General features: G+C 42.4%; 1 protein-coding gene across 5 annotated transcripts in view; it reads right to left on the bottom strand.

The window, feature by feature from the left end:
• Nucleotides 1-276: 276 nt before the first annotated feature.
• Nucleotides 277-20543, bottom strand: part of MGAT5 (alpha-1,6-mannosylglycoprotein 6-beta-N-acetylglucosaminyltransferase) — a 140226-nt gene continuing 119959 nt past the window's right edge. For 2 of the 5 annotated variants that reach the window (XM_026088927.1, XM_026088926.1), the window contains exons 14-18: nucleotides 16851-16967; nucleotides 15935-16009; nucleotides 11370-11527; nucleotides 10052-10285; nucleotides 2879-3959 (exon numbers count right to left, since the gene is read on the bottom strand). In XM_026088927.1, the coding sequence (XP_025944712.1) occupies nucleotides 10087-10285; nucleotides 11370-11527; nucleotides 15935-16009; nucleotides 16851-16967 (549 nt within the window). In that variant the 3' untranslated portion in view covers nucleotides 2879-3959; nucleotides 10052-10086. Of the gene's footprint in view, nucleotides 2809-2878; nucleotides 3960-10051; nucleotides 10286-11369; nucleotides 11528-11551; nucleotides 14587-15934; nucleotides 16010-16850; nucleotides 16968-20543 lie in introns of those variants that run through there. The other 3 variants (XM_026088928.1, XR_003257297.1, XM_026088929.1) reach the window with 3 other exon arrangements.

Genomic DNA, 20543 nt, shown 5'->3' with positions numbered 1-20543 from the left:
TATATAAAACCTTGCATAAAGGCTGCTACTTTTCTAAATTTGTTTTGCAGGTAACTAGAAAACATCCCATTTTGTCAGCTAACACTGTTGCCACCAACACCAGTATTTTTCTGAACTTGAGTCTTTAAAAGCCAAGACCTTACAGGATTGTCACCCTTCCCCTCACCACACAGCAAGCAAGAGAGTAAATGTGACACTTGTCTGCATTGGTCAAGTGACAGGAAATACCCACCTTTCTTTTAGGGGGCCTGATGAACATGGACAGCAACCAGAATCAAGGTCTGCAGCTTGGCCATGGGCCACTCACACTGAATCCTCCCATCTATAGGGTGACTTAGTTCTGGCTTTTACTTCAGAGATAGGCTGTGCTGATTACTTACTGTGCAAGCAACAGCTGTTACTTGCTGAAACCCCAAAGGCTCATCCCTGGCTACATTTTCTTTAGAGATGGTGTTACTGTTGCAGCTTTTGTCCACCAATTTTTGCTTTGAAAGTTCCCTTGTCACAGATGTGCATGAGGCAGAGGCCAGCACGTCTCTGAGGACCTGCAACAAGTCTGGAGATTCTAGACCTCTAAGTCGAGGGTCCGCAAGACAAAGCGGGACATACAAGTGAGACTTTCAGTCTGGAGCCTGTTCAGTGCAAACAGTATCTGATTTTTTGGCAATCAAGATTTATTAATAGAATTTAAGTAAAATGCAATACTCATAATTAGTAAAATAATAAATTATGCAAGTCCAGGCAGAGATCACCCTAAACAGCAGGCGTCATCAAGTAGCAAACTGGGATGCTCCATCTGTTGCGCAGGGAAGAGGACGCCGTCAGTTGGAGGCAAGGCTGGCAAGAGCGGCCCAGAGGAGCTGCAACAACAGAGGTATCGTCTGTGGACTTCCTCCCAGGTGGAGTTCGACTGAAGCTAGTCTGTGTGTGTGTGAGAGTTGAAGTACTAAGTATTTAAGCTCCCCCAATGATTTTCTTTCCAATACAGCTGCATGCTGTGTGTATTTTTTTATTTCAAGTTCCAGTTCCTGTACATTTTTCTTCCATTAGGTGACTGCAGCACAGCCCACATCTGACTTCAGCTGCTCACCATTTCACTGAATCCTCCTTTTAATGTCAAAGCTGCACAATGGTTAGGGGGACAAAACAGGAAAGAAAACATTTCCAAAAATAACTGAATGAATGAGCAGTGTCCTCTAGTAATCCATTCTGATGCTAGAAAACACTTCACAATTCTGGTATATTGAATGGCAACACTGAGCTAACTAGTTTTTCACCCATTTTAATCTGAGGTGAAGCATGCCAAAGAAAGGTCCATAAAAGGGGTGACTGGTGAGGAATATTCACATACTTTGCTTCACTAATAAAAATAAAAAGCTCTTTGAGTAGCACAGGCAGAACACTGCAGCAAAACCCCATCATATGTAGCCATGACACACTGCGCTCCTGGAGCTAGTGAATACAGCGTGCAAGTGGATATCCAAAACCAAATGACAGTCCCTCTCCTGACTTGCAGGCCTTTTAAATTCCTATTTCAGTTGGACACTTTTAGTTTATTTATGCTATTGCTTACTAGTGTTGTGTGTCATTAATTAGAATGGAAAAGAAGAATCCCAAGTCGGTATTTACCGATTTCTGTAATACTCTGATTTTCCATTACTCACTCATGTACAACCAAATTAAAAATAAAAAACATGTACAAACTTGGAAAAAGGTGTTGGCTGCTACAAAATGACCAGTTGCTTCTCTCCCGTGTAGCATTAAAAAGGATACAGCAAATATGTTACAGGTGGACATTTTTATAACAGATAAAAAAGGGCCTTTGTTTTAACTACCCATTTTAACACACAATAATGCTGCCACGTAGATGGCTCTGTTGCTTTTGGACGCCTCCACCAAACCTGTCAGCATTCATAGTGGAAGCTGACAACGAAGGGCTTATTCCTCAACTTCAACGGGGATGAGAAAAAACAAAATGGACAGAAATAGCCTCTCAGAGGAATGGGTGCAGCTGCAACAAACTGCAAGTTTAGTATAAGAAATTTCACTTTGTAGACATTTATAGTACTGTTTTTTAGATACATCTGCTTAAATCCTCCAAGGTGATTTAATGTGGCACCTATTGAGTGCACTGAATTCACGCTCCAACCCCCTTAAGACACAAATTACTCTCTCCTACGTGACCTTGGCAAAGATGCTCCTGGCACGTCCCGGGTCACTGCTGCCGGCTGCAGGAACTCCAGCCAGGCCACGGCGCCGCCGCCAAGCGAAGCGATGCAGCCGTGTAGGCCAGAGTTTCATGCTTGATCTCTTGTTCCACATGAGGATATTTCATAAACATTCAAGCTCTTTGCATTTAAGCTTGGATCTTAAAACATAGCAATCCTTAAAGCTCCTATTTTAACATGACGTAGTTTTATTTTGGAATACACGGTGTATTGTGCGGAAAGTCTTGTATATCAGTGTCTCATTGTGCAACTCCAATGTCTTGTGTGTCAAGAATCCAAGAATTCCTAACTATTGCTGTGGCAAAACTGCCCCCCTAAAATGAAGCTTGATATTTTCCCATTTGTGTTTTTATCTTGTTTTGCAGGGATTAAAACAGCTAGATTTTCTACCATTAAGTCAGCATAACCCACCTGCATTAAAAAACAAAATGAAACAAAATAAAACAAAAAAACCACTTGCCTGTTTTCCTTATGGCCAAGATGTGGGTCGATGGGACTGTCTGTGCCATGGATTACTCACCTCTAAGGAGAGGCGCTGGTGACAGAAATGTTCTGCAATTCGGCAGTTGCGCAAGCTGCACTAATACAAGTTTTGATAAATGGCAGCTCAGGGACTTCCCATTTAAGCACAAAGCAATCATAAATCCAAATCACACAAGAAAAAAGTTTATTGAAAAATAAAGTTCTCCCTAGTTTTTTCTACAACAGTGAAAACAAAGCATTGTTCTATGCCATTAAAGTACAGACATTTACTTTTCTAAAAAAACAAAAAATAATCAACCCCATTCTGTTGAACCCCAGTAACTTGACAGTCTATGAACCACTGTGTTCTGTTCTTTCTGAATCAAACTGCTTGAACTTAATATAGTGGAACACAACCATTTAACTAAAACAAAGAATCAAACCTCAGGAGAGATTTCTAACCAAACACACATAGTACAAGCCTGACCCTGAAGTTCTCATGTACATATAAAACCTCCTGTTGACTTCAAATTTTAATCTGCAAAAAGCAGCAATTTCCCCCTGCCCAATTTAGAGTGTTACAGGGAGTATTCACAGAGTTTGATCCCTCTTGCCTGTGGAGGGAGAGGCTCCTCTAGGGAAGGGTTCAGACCAGAAGCCTAAACTAAATTGCCCTCTGGAAGACCGCACCTCCCCTCCATGGTCAGCCAAGCAAGCTTCGCGAGACAAAAATTCTCTAGCTCAAACTGGCCTCATGAAGATTCCCCTATTTTTATTCTTCTAGTTCTCTTAGAATCTTCAGGGTAACTTTTCTGTCCTTATAAAAATTACTCTTTTTCCTGTGGTAAAAACTGCCATTTCCTCCTCTGCTGTATTCCTTTGGGAAAACCAAATGAATTGTGACTCCTTAAAAACGGTCTTCACTGTCATTGCATTGTAAGAGACTTGTTAATGAATGTAACGAATTAGTTACGGGTACAACCCTATTAAAGTTAACTGTCTTCAGACAACAAGTTAGCTTGATTTATTTTGTACCTATTTGATATTTCAAAATATTTAAAACTGCTGGAATCAGAGGCAGGAAGTCCTGCACGCACCGGCCACGGGCTCCAGCGAATGCGAGGGGGCTTTTCACCGCTCTCCGCAAGCCAAGGGTTGGGCTGGCTCCTGCAGGACTCCGCCTTACGGTGAGACTGGGCACGAGTGGATCAGCGCTGGCTTAGGCCCTGTGTTCTTACAAGGACGGCAGCGTGGTGCAGGTGCATTTGCCTGTTAGAGAGACCCAGCAGCGCGTTGTCGTTGGTGAGAAACACGTAGACAGCAGGTCCACAGCGCTTCAGTCCTGCAAGCGCTGAGGCAATGGGACAAACCCTACTCCCACAAATAACCCGCCTTAATAAAATGGCACAGAGTTCAGTGCAAGACATTACTGATCTCCCCAGCAGACAGCAGAGAAGGCTGTGATTTTACTGCAGCTGAGTTTTCTTGAAAGCAGTGTCTCTGTGTGGGAGGTGGAGTTTTATTACTCATTATCCAAACTTTGAGGACCTGCCTTTGTTTATCCATTTAACAAACAGGTGGCTTCATGCTGTTGAGAGAGGCCTATTGAATTAAAACATAGACCGTTTTTAACTGTATGAATATATAAAGGATTAAACCTAAGAGCAAGCCATTTTTTAAAAGCCGCATTGGCAATGGTTGCAGTTTGTCAGGTTCTTTTGCTCCGGAAGCAAGAACAAGAACGGTGCCTCAAACTGGAGGCATCCTGGGGTTCAGCCGCTGGCATTTTCAACACATTCCTATAGTAAACATTTCACACTTGATACATGGAGCTTGCTCTTCACACATTCTGTTTATATATAATATTCAGAAATTACAAACTAACTTAAAAAACTATATGCTGCTTAAAAATATGAAGACAAGATTTAAGTCACTGCCCATAAAACAATGTTTCCATGTTACATTTACAGCAATATTATTAAAGCATGTCTAAATGAAACTGTATCTGTCCCTGGCCTTTAGCCTGAATGAAAGCATACATCTGTCAGTGCATTTTTCTCCTTGACTTTACAGTGGTCCCTAAAACGACAGGGCCACGGAGAACTACAAATGAAAATAGATCACAAGAGTTGACGGCATAGCAGCGGTAGGGCAAACATCACAAAGAAACGGCCATGCCAGAAAAGTTAGCACCCCTTAAAAAAAAGAAAGGAAATGTGAAACTGGAAAGTAATAACTAATACTCTATTCAATAAAAAAAAGTACAAAACAGACATATTTAATCAAGATTTCAACTGACACTTTTATAGGAAGTTGCATCAGTTCAGTGGGTGATGACATATGCTATAGCAGCAAGCAAACCTGATCGCTGATATGTGCTCAATATAACCTGCAAGTGTTTGGTCTCCATCCTGTAAGATACAGTGCTTTGTGTTTATTAAAAAGGGAGAGCTGCTTTTTTAATTTCAACGAAAATTAATGCAGGAGTTCTACTATCACTGAAGCCAGTGGGAGTCATGAAGTTAATTAGACTTGGATGAGATTGTTCCCAGCCTGATTCATCCCATTTAATTTATTTTACTAGGAGCAAAATCTGGTCCTGAAATGCACTATGAGCAAAATATGTACCTGAGAAAGCAATTTGGCTTTTGTTTATGTTAAAAGAAAGAGTGCTGCAAGCTTGTAAGTCATCTTTCTAATTTAGAGAAGCCAGTCGTTTTTGAAGGGGAGGGCATGTCTTTAATATCTAGGATAAACTAAGGACGCTGAGTAGGATTTTAAAGGATATAGCAAACCAGCGTGATTATGCGAGGAAAGACGACATCGCCTAACAACCTGCTTTGCAGCTGCAGTCAACAGCAGCTTGCAGCAACTCTGAAAGCTCGTCAGTAAGCAACTTCCAAACCCGAGGCGAGTGGTGGTGGGGGGGAGCTCCGCGGGCACCACGGCGGCTCCTGGCTCCGTCCACACCACCGCTCTGCGAGCTCCCACTGAACCCGGAGCAACGGGCAGTAAGCAGAGCATCTTTCTTGCAGAAAAGTAGTATCGTTAAAAAGAAAAACCTGCAATATGCTGAATATCCTGATTTCCCTCTCCACTGCGAGTCGTAAATTCGGACATCAGGAAAGGACTGTATCCTCCTAGCGATCACCCCGTGCACTTCCATGCACAGAGGTCTGGCTGAAAAACGGAGCATCTCACCAAAGTGAATGCGTATCTTCCATTCCCCTGGTGATCGCCCAAGATCTGGCTACGTCTCCCTGGGGGTGGAGCGGGTTTAGCCTGCTTTGCTCTGGCCGTTAAACCCACGCTCCATCCCAGCTGCAGCCCTTGCGTTAAATTACAGATACTCAGTAAAGGGCATTTTACAGAAATGACCTTTTGCAAGAGTCATTAATGTTACAGTATCTTTTATCTTCTTATTTCTCACCTTATATTTTGAGAACAGATTTCCCCACTATTTTAAAACATTCAGAATTTACCCCGTTAATCGTTATATAGCCGTGAGGTGTTATTTTACCTGGAATTAGTGTTCCATTATACTTGTTCAGACAGTGTTCATATTCCAAACACCCATCCGACACACCAAAAGAAAGCGAAAAGGCACATAAACATTAAATATTTGTAGGAGAAACATAATCTGATATTAACAAGCAAACACACAACTGCAACTATAAATTACAAAAAGAAACAAAGGAACTAAGCAAAAAATGCAAAAAGCAACTCTATTTATACATGTGCAAATCAACTTGCATATATGAAATAAATGAGGTTTTTATTGGCATTTTTAAACAGTGTGTATTTACCAACTTTACCTTTCAAAGGCAAGCCTTTTATGTTAGTTTTAATAAATATGTAAATGTTTCTCTCAAGTTTTCTAATCTCGTAGGAACAAGACTTTTGAAAAAACTAGGTCACATACAAAAATACAAAATTTTAAAACAAAGAATGTCTTGATATGAGAGATATGTTTAAAAGCTTGTAAAATGTTTTTACACTCAACTTTTGCCATTTTTCCCCGTAATCACTGATCAATGTATTCAAATGCAAGTCTTGCAAAAACCTGGATTCTGAGTAAGGAAGCTGCAAGCTATACTGTTAGACTGAAAAAACATACAGTAACACAGTCCCATCTCTAATATCCTTGTTTAAGTGCAATATTTGGACTACGTGATTATGCTTTAATTAGGAAGGAAAATAGTTACGGAACTCGGACAGAAGGCTAATCTCTATCCTGAAACGTGGATATAATACACATTTTAGTAAATCATTCAAACTTTTAAATAGTCCCACAGAGATCTGCCGGAATGCCTATCTGCGGGAGGATTCCCTCGTTTATAAAAGCATGAGCAAACACTACTTTGGGATGGGGGGTGGGATGCTCGCTCGGATTTGGGGAGCAATGTTTACGATGTTTATTTACCCACTTGCAGTTCTCACATGGTATTTTCCTTTTACAGAAATTTAGGCTGAAGCTATATTTCATAAAAAGTACTATTCCTTCTGCAAGGAGAGCTCAGCTACTAAGTTTAAAATTAATAATACAGGACTATGAAGTCACGGGGTTTGATCCTTTTTCTTTAAGGTTAATGACTCATTTCCTATAGATTTCAGTTGAAACAGGATCAGACCCAGCTGATTCGGAAGCCAATTTACACGCTCTGTCCCTGGCCGAAATGCAAGCGGAGTTGGTGTTTGCTGTTTCATTTTTGCCAGTATGCAGTAATTCAGTTCAGTAGACTAGAAAGAAACAGTGCTACAGCATGAAAAAACCAGAGCTTATAATAGACTCTCCCTGCTGCCGTAAAGGCAGACCTACTATTGAGCAAAGCGCTAGACCGTAAAACGTTAAAATAACAAATATCAACCCCCTCCCATCTTCAAAGTTTTAGAGGCAAAATAAAACGCAGTACGCCAGGTGGTCCACAGAGCAGTGGTAGGAAACAAGCAGATAGCTATTTACAGCAAAGGATTACACTACAGCAAAAACTACGTGTTTTGCATTCTTTAAGTGCACACATACAAATCTTTGTTGCCAATGCAATTCTGTAACAGCTCATTCTAAATTATTAAATTCCTGCCTGAAGAGCCTCAGGCTGAATTGTCAAAGATAAATTCTGTCGTTGCCTTTACTTCCAACACCAGGCAGAAGTGGAAATACTTTCTTTAAAACATGGGATTTTCCAGTTGCACAAATATGCATAGGTAGGTGGGGAACATTTTAAATAAATAAAAAAATAGAATTGTTGTGCCTGCTCACATCCATTTCCAATCCTCCTCCTCCAGCTCCTCCTGGATATCAAAACTATTACAAACTGCATTTGTGCTGACTGGAGAAAATGCCCAGCTATGCTAACAGGAAGGGCTTCGTACTAGCCTGTGTCTGTTTTCTTTCCATACAAGAAGTTACCTTCCCATTAAATGACCCACCTGCTCCATTTTTGGAAAATTACTCTTAAAATACAGCAGATTTTATTCTCGTCACAACCTAGTCACTGGCAACAACCCTGCTGTTCAGTGTTCCTATATATTCTTTCTGGATACTGAAAAACCTGTCAAGATTAAGTGTCTGCAGTTCACAGTACTGCTCGGGGGTGTAACAGTATAACACCATCAGGAACGGGGAGGCAGGAATCAAGCAAACTTGAAAACGCAAATTCATTGCTTTTAAACTGAAACTTTAAATTTTTACTTTTCTGTTACCTTGTCTTGAGAATTTATCCAGAATTCAATAGCATTTCGCTTGTTTGGTTTTTGGTAGGTCAAGAGATGCTCAATACCCCACACAGATAATGAATGTTGGGTATGAGAAAAACAAGAACCAATCAGATATATCCAAGAAAAGAAAACTTAAAGTTTCTATGTTTTCCATTAGTCAAAATACCTAGTAACTTTTTTTAATTGTCATGAAAAAACCCCTTCATGCCAATCTGAGTTTTCTTCCGGTTTGACCACAGTACATACAAATTTTCTGCTTTCAAAATACACCGCAGATTTCTTTCTCACCAATTTCAGCATATCGTTTCCTGACTGCAAATGCTGCTGTCAAGCATGCCTCCTCCCACCGAAACCCCCCCAAATTACCCCTATAAAAAGAGAAGGCATTTCAGAAGATTTAACTTGCTGTTCTAAGCAGAAGTTGTTTTGAGTTCCAAACTCTTGAATTGTTTTTTTCCAAACAAGCAGCTGGCAGGCCTGCCAAAACCCACCGCCCCTTCCCGAAACACAGAACCACCAAAGAACCCCTATGGCTCATCAATACTTCTCTTTGCAGTTGTTTGTCTTAACTGTTCTTCAGAACAGATTTCTCTCTAAAAACCTAGCTAGTCATGAAGACGTTTTACATTTCTATCACACAGTAATCGTAGTTAGCTTAGTTTAACCTTTCTATGTCATTCAGCAACACTTTAACTACTGGAAGGCGCAGCAAACTGAGGCTCTAACGATAATATTGCTCCAATGATGCTGAATACTCTTTGCTTCACGCAGTATTTCTAGCAGACAGACTACAACAGAAGCATGGGCAAATCCCACGGATTTCTCTCGAAATGGGTCCAGGAAACTGTGACAAGGCCATTCTGAAAATGGCAGTATGTTTCTGTAGCTTTTCCATAGCGAAAAGTGCCACAGCCCGAGTCAGCTGCCAAGTTACCAAGATGTGTCAAACACTGGCAACTGCCTGTTTGCTCGTTCGTGATGCTCTACTGAGACTGCTCTGGTACAGCAGCTGTGGTGCAGACAATACTTGTTGTGTACAAAATTAAAAGAAAAAAAGAAAGAAAAGAAAAAGTAAAGAACGGAACTGGGCCCAGATAACCCAGTAGGAGATTTAGAGCTATCTTATGAGTCCAAGCTCTTGTGAAGTAAACCGCTTTACAGCCGTTCAAGCTAAAGCAGTACCCAAAACAGTGCACCTATACTGAGTTTTAGTCCTCCCTCCCTGTAGTCCCCTCCCTCAAGCACACTTTTTTCAATTTGCTACTGGAATGAAGTTGAGATCCTTTAGCTAACCATGATGGGGGATGTTCTAACTCATTAAAAAAATAAAATAGAAAACACTCGCTTCACCCAAACAACAAAAGAAGTGTGATGGGGCTGGGAATTCTCTACAAACTACTCTGTGCAGTCATCTTCAAATCGCCGCAGAATACGAAACTCATTTTTCTTCTCGAACAGATGAAGGGATTTGAAGAGCTACACTGCAAATGTTCTCATAGGAAAAAAAAAATCAGTTAGCCGTTCATTACGAATCCCTTCCCTCTTAGTAGATAATTCTGCCCAGCAATGATAGCTCTGCCTGCAGCAAGAAACCTGGACAAAAGTGCAGGAAGTAATAAGTAGCTTCTCTCCAAACTACTTACATTTTGTCCCCAGCTCGGAAGGAGCTCTGCTGCTGCTATAGGCAGTCTTTACAAAGCGCAACCTGTCCTTTAATATAGTCTCTGCAGGGGCAGATCCTTCTGTGGGTTGGGTGGGATCCGGCACAGCTGAACAGTAAGAGGTCACCTTGGAAAACACAGTGCTTCCTTCTTCCGTCAAATGAGGGGACCACAATATCATTTGCAGACTCGACGGTATGACATTCAATATTATGCCTAAAAAGCAAAGCACATGATTTAAGTGGAGCTTATAGGAGTTCAGTACAGTTTTTATCTTCCTCACTAAAAGTGCAATAAAATGCTATATCACATGCTAAATCAGGTACATTCAGAACTCTGCACTTTCTCAGAATACTCGTCTCGTCTCTTTTTACCTGTGCAGGTTCTCTCTGCAGAAGGCAGCACAGCCTTTTTAGCTTTATTCTGTTTGCTAAGGATTAATACGGGAAAATAAAAAGAAAAAAATGCTTCCAACTACTGGAAACATTATAAATTGGTACTAAAACATCCAATCCAAAAGGTTTTAGGAATCTGTATCTAGGACACTACTTAGACAAAAGGTCTGCAGAAACTAATTGCGAATTGCCAATGAATACGGATGTTTCCAATGAATTGCAGCCAAAGAGAGAGCTGAATAAATGATAAAAGATAAGCAACACTTTATAAGCAGTATATTTACAATTAGGTGAACAACTGATACAAATCATGCAATGTATATAGAATTATCTTTATTGTAACAAAGCAAATTTGGGTTTTGATGCAGTTGCTCAAGCACACTACCAAACACATTTAGGATTAATGTGAAAAGTTCACCGGTGCTTGGAAAGGCAGGGTGAAAGCTACGGAACAGCCAAGGCAGCAAAGCGCCTCCTGCTTCCCACGTCCATCCAAGCACAGTCAGAGTCCTGGCAGCTCCGATCCTGCGGCCCAGGCACCTTGCTAAGCGCAAGCGACGCCCCGTCGAAGGGCACCGCGCAGGAGGCGCAGCGGGAGGGAACAGATGCAATTTTTGGCTCTGTAGCTGTCTCGGCGCTGCACCCCTCGCTGCGCAGACACGCGCTAAGTGGAGCGGCGCGCTCTGCACGGCAGCAGCCTGCCGCCCCCCGCTGCACGGGACGGAGAGCGGAGCTGAGTGGAGCTGAGCTGAGCTGAGCGGAGCTGGCGGCTCGCCGCTGCCAGCGCAGGCAGCACTCCCCCCCGCACCGTCCTGCTCGCGGGATTCGCACGCGAAACCTCGCGCGTGGCAAAAACCAGTGTAACAAAGCGACCAAACACCACGTTCACGCTTTTAAGCGCTTACTTAAGCAGAGCTTTGTCCTTGTTAAGATGCTGGAAGAAGGAAGGCTCGCAGATGAGCTGGCTTTCCTGACAAACTTGTTTACAGGATTTTCCAGGTTCAGCGGTTTTTACTTGAAGGGCACTTAATGGGGGCCACATCACCTGCCCGTGACAGAAATCCTGCAGGGACAGAACAGATTCTGTTACAATGCATCCAGTCCCTTGCTGGCAATTTTTCCTGTTAGTAAAATAACAGTGGTTATCATCAACCCAAACGCTCGTTCTGCAACTCATCTTGCTTGCATTAAAATAACTTAAGCACAATAATTCTTTATTATATTTTTAGCAGGGAGGAATTATCAGCTTTAATCACTAGTTCAAATCTGGTATCATCTTTATTCCCAGAGAAGCTTCTTCCCCACTTACAGCTTTTCTTGATACATAATTAGCAACTCTAGAAACTCTCATTACCCACCAATATCCAACCCCACTTCGGTTTCCTCAGAGACACCCTGGTTCACTAATTCACTGCTACAAGGACTATTTTCGTAACAGCACAAACGCCACGAGGCGGCTTTGGTAGGAGAAGGCTCCCAGAGGCCAGGTACATCGCCAGCGGCCGCCGCAGCAGCCACGGGGAAAGGACCAGGGGACCGGAGCGCTCCCGAGCGAGCCGCGCTCCTGACAGACCCAGGATCTATATAAAGCGATGGGGATTCAAAAGGAGCTTGTCTGCTCTTTTGGGCTGAGCTGCTAGTGAAAGGGCGCGCTCTACACGGGAGAGAAACAGGACTAGTCAAGCATCACACGCGGCGGAAGGAAGGAAGGAAGGAACAGTATCTAAACACACCTGCTAGCGAAAACTATTCAAACACAAGTTCTTACTGTCTTGACATTTAAAATGAGAAAAACTGAACATAAAATTTGAATCGGTGGCTTTATTTAACATCCCGTCATACTCCACCAGTACTTTCGTATTCTGCCACTCTCCTCAAAAGCTAACAAAAAGATTTAGGCCCAGTCCAGCATGGTTTCCTTTCTTCTGACAAAACCAATATTTCTATCTTATAGGTCCCAAAATGTCACCTAAAGCAAAAAAAGACTGAAGTACTTGAAGTTTTAATGAAGCTGAGACCCAAAATCATTTACCAATTCTCATTATTATTATTATTATTTTCCCTGTTTAGATTTTCTCTGCCAAAGGAAGTTTTTGTACTCCCAGGTCCAACCATACATTTAATACCCTACGTAATTTGTCATACTTTTGACAGTGCACAGCAGAAGTTCACAGTTAAATCCTATTAACCCACAATGTTTTATGGATATGAGTATTGTTCAAATAAACACTTTCATATAAGGACAAAATGTGAACTACTACTTTGTTGAGTTGCTTTCTCAGTATAAGAGCATTTTGATTAACCCAAGTAGTATGATACATACATACAGATAATGGAAATATGAATGTCATAGAGCAAAAGTGCTTCAGGCGTAAACTGCGAAGAAAAATTTGGAGAGATAATAAACTGACTTTTCATGAAGTCACAAGGCAAATGAATTAATTCTTTAATCATACACATTTTCATTAATAGGTGGCACTGATTTATTAGGGTTAGCACATTCTGTAACAAGAAAGAACAATTTCGGATCTGAAAAAAGAAACGTGAGTAATTTATGACGGTATTTATGCTAGAGTACTTTTTAACAGCACCTACAGAGACAGGTTAACAATAGATGGTCAGAGGTATTTTTTTAATGGGGTTGTTTCCAAAAGGTTGCTTTGCTAGCCGGAGTTAGGTGCCCTGCTTACTACATCCTTTTATAAATCAATATTTAAAATACTGCCTGGGGGAAGAAATCTATCTGTATTCAAAAATTACTCCACCGCTAACCTTTAAAAAGATTTTAATTTCAAAGGCACATTGCATCCATTTAACAGATATCAAATAACAGATGACGGCCAATTATTAGTCCAGGACTGCAGTACTGGATTAATACGGTCGTATGTTACTAGCGTGCTATTAGTATGCTGGGGGCTTCAGCTTTTTATATTTCTTTTGAAATTCTTCCCCCAAATCGGGCACAAGGTAACAGCAGCCTCCCGTTTCGGGTCTGCGGCTCGGTGGGAGGCCTCCCTCCGCAGCTGGTGCCGTTAAGACCGTCCCGGGGCGCGTCGCCCTCGCAGGCGCCCGCACGCAGGGCTGGGCTTCGCTGTGTCTCTCTGCCTGGGTTTGCTACCACCACTGAAGGCAACCTGCATCTGGTAACTTCACTCCAATCTATCCTGCCCCACACTGTATGCTGTAAGGATAAAATAAAGATTTTATGTAAAGCCAAAGATGAAGCTTCACCAGAGACTGGGTTTACGTTTGTTTTACCCACAACCTCGATTCCAGGGCGAGAGGGGCTGAGCCCGTTTAACAGCTTGCTGCTGGGGAAGGAGGTGTCCTGCCCTTCCCGCTGGCTCTCCCCGCTCTTGGCCGGACGCGCTGCCCCCATGCCCTTCCTGGCGTGAGCCAAGGCACGTTGCTGAGCCCGCAGAGCCCAGGCAACACGGTTTTCGGCCGGGTTACCGAGTGCTCCGCTTGAGCGCCTCTCGCAAAGGCAGCACGCCTGTCGGATCAGCCCAGCCTGCCTCCTCCAGCAGCTCCGAGTTTGCAAGGGGGATCCTGCGGCTGCTCCGGCCGCCGTTCCCCGGGTGCTCCCTTGATGGCAGTGCCAATTTAAGCAGTCCCACCCTGTGGCTCCCACCCTGTGCTGCCGCTTTGCAGCGCTGCCTCAACTGTTGGAGCAGGCACCAAACAGGACAGGGAGTGGATTTGGCAGGTCACAGGGAGGCTCAGGCAGGCCCGGTGGCAGGGCACTCTCTCGACGCTGCCCTCCGTGCTGATCCGGAGCCCAGGCACCCAGAGGGGAACTCCGGACAACTCCCTTAAATCCTGCGGTTTCATTATCCTGTAGGATGACGTCTGCGCTAGTACATCTGGCCCCCATCCTCTTCACCTTCAAAATGCCCTGGAGGGCCACACTCTTGGTTAATGCACCCCGCGGTCTCTGAATAACACGTCAGCTCCATTCATCCTTGCTCCTGTTCCGAGCTCGTGCTCCCTTCTCTCTTCTGCCTGCCTCCAACTGCAAACTCTTCAAAGCAAGCTCTGAATCTCTGTTTTCTGCCTCATCCAGTGCATCAGGCACAGTGCTAAGCAAACGGAGCTAATAACGATACTCGAGCATCCTGGTGGCTGTGAAACAATAACGGCTTTTGACAATTAGTCAAAACAATGAACAAAATTATGCTGTATTTATTTCTGAGAAGCACTCAGTAGAAGCTGGGACACAGCACTCTTGGGGAGGAGGGAAGGAACAGTTTTGCCCCAAAGACACTATCTCTATATTGTTACTCTGTCTCCCTTATAGTGAGCTCCATTTCTTCCTGTATTGACAAAAACTCTCAATTACAGTGAACTCAGAAGGATCGAAAGGAGCAGAGCTACTTTTACAGGCTGCGTTACCAACACAGCAGCAAAAAGCATGAAGGTCTATTAGCAGGAAATTGGAAATAACTATGTTATGTTAAGTACACTTGTGAACTGAAGCTATGTTATTCTTTATTACTGTCTGTAATACTGTCAGCTTTCAAAAATACAGGCTCAGGAGCCCATCCAGCGCTTTGGAAAGCAATCCTGGAAGTTATTCAGCACAAAAGAGAAACAGATTATTTCTGCTTTTCTGCAGAAGCCAGAACAAAAGGTGAAAAACAGGTCTTTGCAAGATCTGGCCTTGGGCAGAAGTCCAAGCAAACATATAGCTTCTAGAAATCAGGATCCCATTCAAATCTCTCCAGTTTATTACTCCAACTCAATACCTTCTGCTGAGCTGTGGTAATAACGCATGGGGACCAGCAGTCTTTTAAGTAACTGGTTTCAAAACCATTTAAAGCTTTACTGATTGAAGCTAAATACTTGAAAATCCACCCAGAGGCTTTAGTCTAAGTGCAATTCTACCACAAAAGTATCTCTGTATTTATGTGATATTTCATGATCCAAATATTTTGTGTGAAAACAAAAAAAATTCACCAAGAAATTAGTTGGTCTTTCTGCTTTGACATAACATTAGAAGAAGGAAGATTCTTTGCAAAGAGGAAAAAAAAAAATCCTATAGCTCCTGAAATACAGATAAGTATATCCACTTTTGCAAAGTAGTATGATGAATCAGCAGCTCCCAGATGAATCGGAACCCAGAGTCAAACTGAGCAGCAGAACCAGAACGGATATTCTGGCGCTCAGCACTACGTTTTAACTGCTAGAGAGTCTCCAGTGCATTTTTATCACATGCACTGAAACATCCCACCAGCGCGGTCCCTGGTAGGAGGCTCACAAGCCCCACGTTGTCCAGTCCACAGAAGTGACCGCATCCATGCGGGTCACCAACTGAACTTCCTTGGAGCAAACAACAGCCTAGCCAAGGACTGCACAGCTCACTTATTTCTATTCGAACAGCAACAACATCAAGAAGCTTTAAAACAGAGGGAGCCCTCCCTTCTCAACATAGAACAAAAAATGCATCGACACCCACGTTAGAAGTTCTTACCTGTCTCTCGATAAATGCATTCATCCTCTGCAGCATTCCCTCGCATGTAAATTCATAAGGTAAATAAGGGTCAATCTGTTGAAACATCGTGTGTTTAGGTTAGATTTTTTTTTGTTTAAACAAACTTTGCAGTGCACTGTGGTAGCAGCTCGTATAGAATATAATACATAACAGCCTAAGTAGCAAAAATAAACACAAATATAGTCATTAACAAATCACTATTTTACAAAGCCAACAGTTTAAGCTGATTTCTTCTCCTTTGCAGAGGCAATGAAAAAATTGCTCACTGATTATCTTTGAGGAGATGTTAAATGATGGAAATTCATGGTTTACTGCAAAGTAACAAAGCTAGCCTGAGACACCACTGGATCCCAAAGCCTCTGTTTTAACTAAGTGCCAGTTCTGGATTTGAAATAAAAAAGAAAACATTATGACAAAAAAAAACCCTGATACCTTTGAACATGCTTTCAAACTGGTTTCCAAAATTTTTTTTCTTTTTAAAGTGCATTCATTAGAACTCCATGCCATAAGTGCATGAGCACTTAAGAGGCAGTTATGCTAAGGCTAGAAAATCAGTCAAAAGAGTTGAGCATATATTTGGACAGCGTGCAGTGCCCTAGGAATCAGCAGGGAAACTTCCTCACTGAACGCACAGAAAATACAGATTGCTCTGTAATTTACATATGAAATTCCCATTTCTTTATATATCCACAGATTTTTTTCTTGTAAAAACTTGACATATCCAGTACTAAATCATGATAATCAGATTCAGAGAGATGAAACAGAATTTTTTTTTCCTAATAACCTTCCAAAGAGCCGCACTGCTCTAACTAGACCGCCATTATAAGGTGCTCTACATGCAGTACACGCTATGCTCTCCAGCGTTGATTACAGATTGAGAGAACACTTTTCTCACCTTTTGATTCAAAATTGCTTTCACTGCTTTCTCAACTTCGGAATGATCATTGATGTCTACAGTCCAGACGTGAGGCTTCCCAATGTAAACTTCGGCATAGGGATGCTGAGATGTCAGCTGAAAGGAAGAAATGATACCAGTAAAAAACAAGTGGCAAGATATCCTTCCCCATCTCGCTCTTCTCCAGATTTGTTGGATGAAGTACACAAAGATAACGCAATAATTCAGCTAGAATTTAAGTCAACATCATTCCTCCTAAGCCATCGTTCAGATTTTCTGCGTTTAGAGAGTGAATTCAGTCAGCAAACTGGAAATCAGAAAATAACACAGATCACAAGTAACATTTGCGTTACTTTGCGGCTTTGGTCTTCACAACGACAAACCCAGCATGAGATTTGCTGCGTACTGGAATTACTTTTACAACGAGGCCCTTCTTCCTCACGGAGCTGGACTAGAGCTCATTCACAAAGCAACCCCCAGGTTTCACAGCTTGTGATTGCTGCCAGTCCTGGTTAGACCTGTACCAGAGGTTTAAAGAGAAGTCGGCCTTGCCCTGTGTCACCTTCACCTTGCCCCGTCCCTGCTTCAAAACTCAAGCATTTCTAAACTTCTGCAAAGAGAAATGAGTAAAGCACCATTTCTATCACTTTGGATGAATTCTGATTCTCATTGCTGCCAGCAAAAGTGTGATTTGACCTCAATGACAGCATTAAAACTTAACTGATATTTTGCTCACTGCTTTGTCAGAAAACAATTTCAGTAAAGAATCAGCTAGATCAACTGGGATCAAGTTATATCAGAGATTGCTTGCTAGAAACTCTGTAACTAACAGGACAACACTGAAAATAAGATTTTGTGACAGTTGTCACAGAAATAAAAGAAATATGCAAATGGACACACTAAAAGGAAGCAAAAATTGCAGAAGAGAGAAGTACGTTTCACACTGACCTCAGAAGAAAACTGCTTTTAAAATAAAATAAAATATAGGAAAATCACTTTCTTTTTTTTTTTTTAAATACAGCTGTCTTTTTATGCATGATATAAAAAAAACTAGACAGTAAGACTAGACAGTAGAAAAGCTCTGAGGCAGAAAACCGCATCTGCTGGAAAGACTCTTCTCTTGACCTAGGTATGTACCCTACTTGCTCTCTTGTGTGAATGCAAACCAAAATGCAAGAACTATTTAAAAATAAAATTGCCTGTCATATTTTGTTTACGGACAGAAGCAGCCCGCCCTATAATTGTGCCCGGGACCAAGCGGCACAACCGTGGGCTCCGAGAGCCACCCCACAGCGGCCGCAGGGCCGGCTCCGCGTGGGCCCGCACCGCGGCGGGGCGACGAGGGCCCGGTGACCCGGCGTGGGGCCGCGGCGCCGCTTCCCGAGGCGGCTCACGCAGCTGGCCGTACTCACCTGCAGCCCCCCGCGCCAGGCTCCCGTCTGCGGGCCTTCAGCTCCTCCAGAAAGCCCAGTCCTTCCGTAAGACCTGCAGATCTGAACCCTTTTCGGTAGTACTTCCACCACCATTAAACCTATACATACTTCAGAATCTGGGTTACCAGGACCGTCCGAGTTCGAGGGTGCTGAGGCCTGAGCTTTAGGTCACAGAAGCCACATTCCTAACGCTTTCCACAACAACAAAACACTTCTCCTGCACCTTAAAAATGTGACCATAGACGGCATTTTCAGTTCCACAAGGCTTGAGGAATTATGTTTTAGATCAGACTTTCTCTGACCCTCTCCGACCGCAACACTAAGGCCAGATTTGGAAGGTGAACAATTAAACTTCTCCGGCTATTAGGTGTTTAAGTATTAAGGGTAAATAGCAACGTATTTTCATTGCGCCAGCTATTCTGCACATATACTCTCAAAAAACATTAAGCCTCCTCCCTCATACAGAAATGCTTTAATCAGCCAGAGCTTAATATTTTAAACACTCATGAGATACTCCCTCTGCCTATAATTAAAACCTATAAAAATTCCTAAAAAATTTGAATTAATTTATGATTTCAAGTCTTTTTCTTCCTAAAAGCAGAAAATAATTTCTGTGGGAAAAAACACCCACATGTTTTAACTAGATTTAGCACACAATGTTTTATTTCTTTTTTTTTTTTTAAGAAATGGAGAAGAAATACCAGTACAAAACAAGCTATTTGATAGCGACTGGTTTCTTTTTTTCTACTTGGCTCTTTCCCCAGCAGAATGACCTTCCAAGACAAAACAACTGTTGACCTAAAATGAAAATTCTCATTTTCAATTTTCCTGCAGAGTTTTTGCTGGAGGATCTACCTTGAGGGCAGGGGGGAAAAACAGTTGACTTTTTTCTCTCTCTCTCTCTCTAAACAAGAGAGAAATAGTGACTTACTTACAAAGGCTACTTGGCAGAAGTAGCAAACTTGGCAAACTTTATTCTCAAACCTATCTTTGGATAATCAATCAATTTTCAGAATTACACAAACTTTTGTGCTCCTTTTCCACTTGAAAAAATTTGACAGAGGGATTTGAGAACTTTCTTACTTCCAAGGAGCCAGCACCTGGTAATGGGATCCAAACGCAGTTGTGGGAACCAGCTACGGAAAAGGCTGCTCTTAGGAGCAGGTCAGCTAAGCACATTAACAGAGCAAACAGCATTCACGGGGAATGCTCACGCCAGGGTTTTGTACTGAAGCAGTCAGGAGCGGTTAGTCTTCCCTGCGGGCCAGGTGCGCAGTATTTCTGTCAGTGCTGACACTTGCCAGAAGGACTTAGCCCAGCACTCCCAGCGCTAATATTCCTAGGGAAGAGGCGGGGGGGTCCTGGTGCTTTACTGAACCCAGCTGGTTGCTGCGCCAGGGCACAGAGGGACTGGAAGAGGGACAAACAACCGAGCAGCCCAGAGAAGAAAAGCTTCGAAAGATGCCAAGCCCAAGTTTAAACTAGCTTTTTTTTTTTTTTTTTTTTTTCCTTCCTGTTGCTGCCTCCTTTGTTAGTAATGTCAAACTATGAGAAAGGGCAAGTCTGGCCTCAGCGACCCGCACCTACCATTTGTGTAACGAGCTGAAAGGCAATTACAGCCATGGCTTGCCAAACCCTAAGTAATTTATATTCCTGGTTTAAAATGGGAAACTATCCTTTGCTTATCAACTACCCGGAGCTGCTCAGTACACCATTTAGCCAGCTGAAGCATCACTGCAGTGGGGAGATACTGCTGTGCAAGATTCCCTTTCTCCAAATATTACCACAGAGCTTTCCTTCAGGGAAGTGTGTAAAGAAAATATATATAAGCATTCTTTAATATACATGTGCAATAGTAATATGTGCACACACGGACCCCTATGAACAAGTCATGGTCACAAGCAAAAGTGTTCATGTCAAAAATGGCTACAGGCCTGCTAAATACTTGCAAGTTACAGGCCTAATTTTACCTACAGGGAAGCTAAATATTCCCAAGTCAGTGCCAGGATGAGGGGCCAGTTTACTTAGCCTCATTTTTCTCTTAATAGAGTCTAAATATCCTGGCTGTTTTGAAACCTTGAGTTTAGGTTTTCCTGTTCTCTTAAAAAGTCAGTTCTCCAAATGTATTTAGTATTCAACCACAAACACAGTGGGTTGTTAGCATTAACACCAGAGCTCAACAGTGCCTTGAGCAGATCTCTTCCGGAGGGGGAAGGAAGAAAAAAAAAAGAAAAAAAAACCATACACAAAAACCCTCAGA

Source organism: Apteryx rowi, unplaced genomic scaffold, assembly GCF_003343035.1.
Source record: "Apteryx rowi isolate R43461 unplaced genomic scaffold, aptRow1 scaffold_8, whole genome shotgun sequence".
NCBI classification, from domain to species: domain Eukaryota; kingdom Metazoa; phylum Chordata; class Aves; order Apterygiformes; family Apterygidae; genus Apteryx; species Apteryx rowi.
The sequence above is the reverse complement of the archived record's forward strand: the minus strand, read 5'-3'. Positions and strand labels throughout refer to the sequence as shown.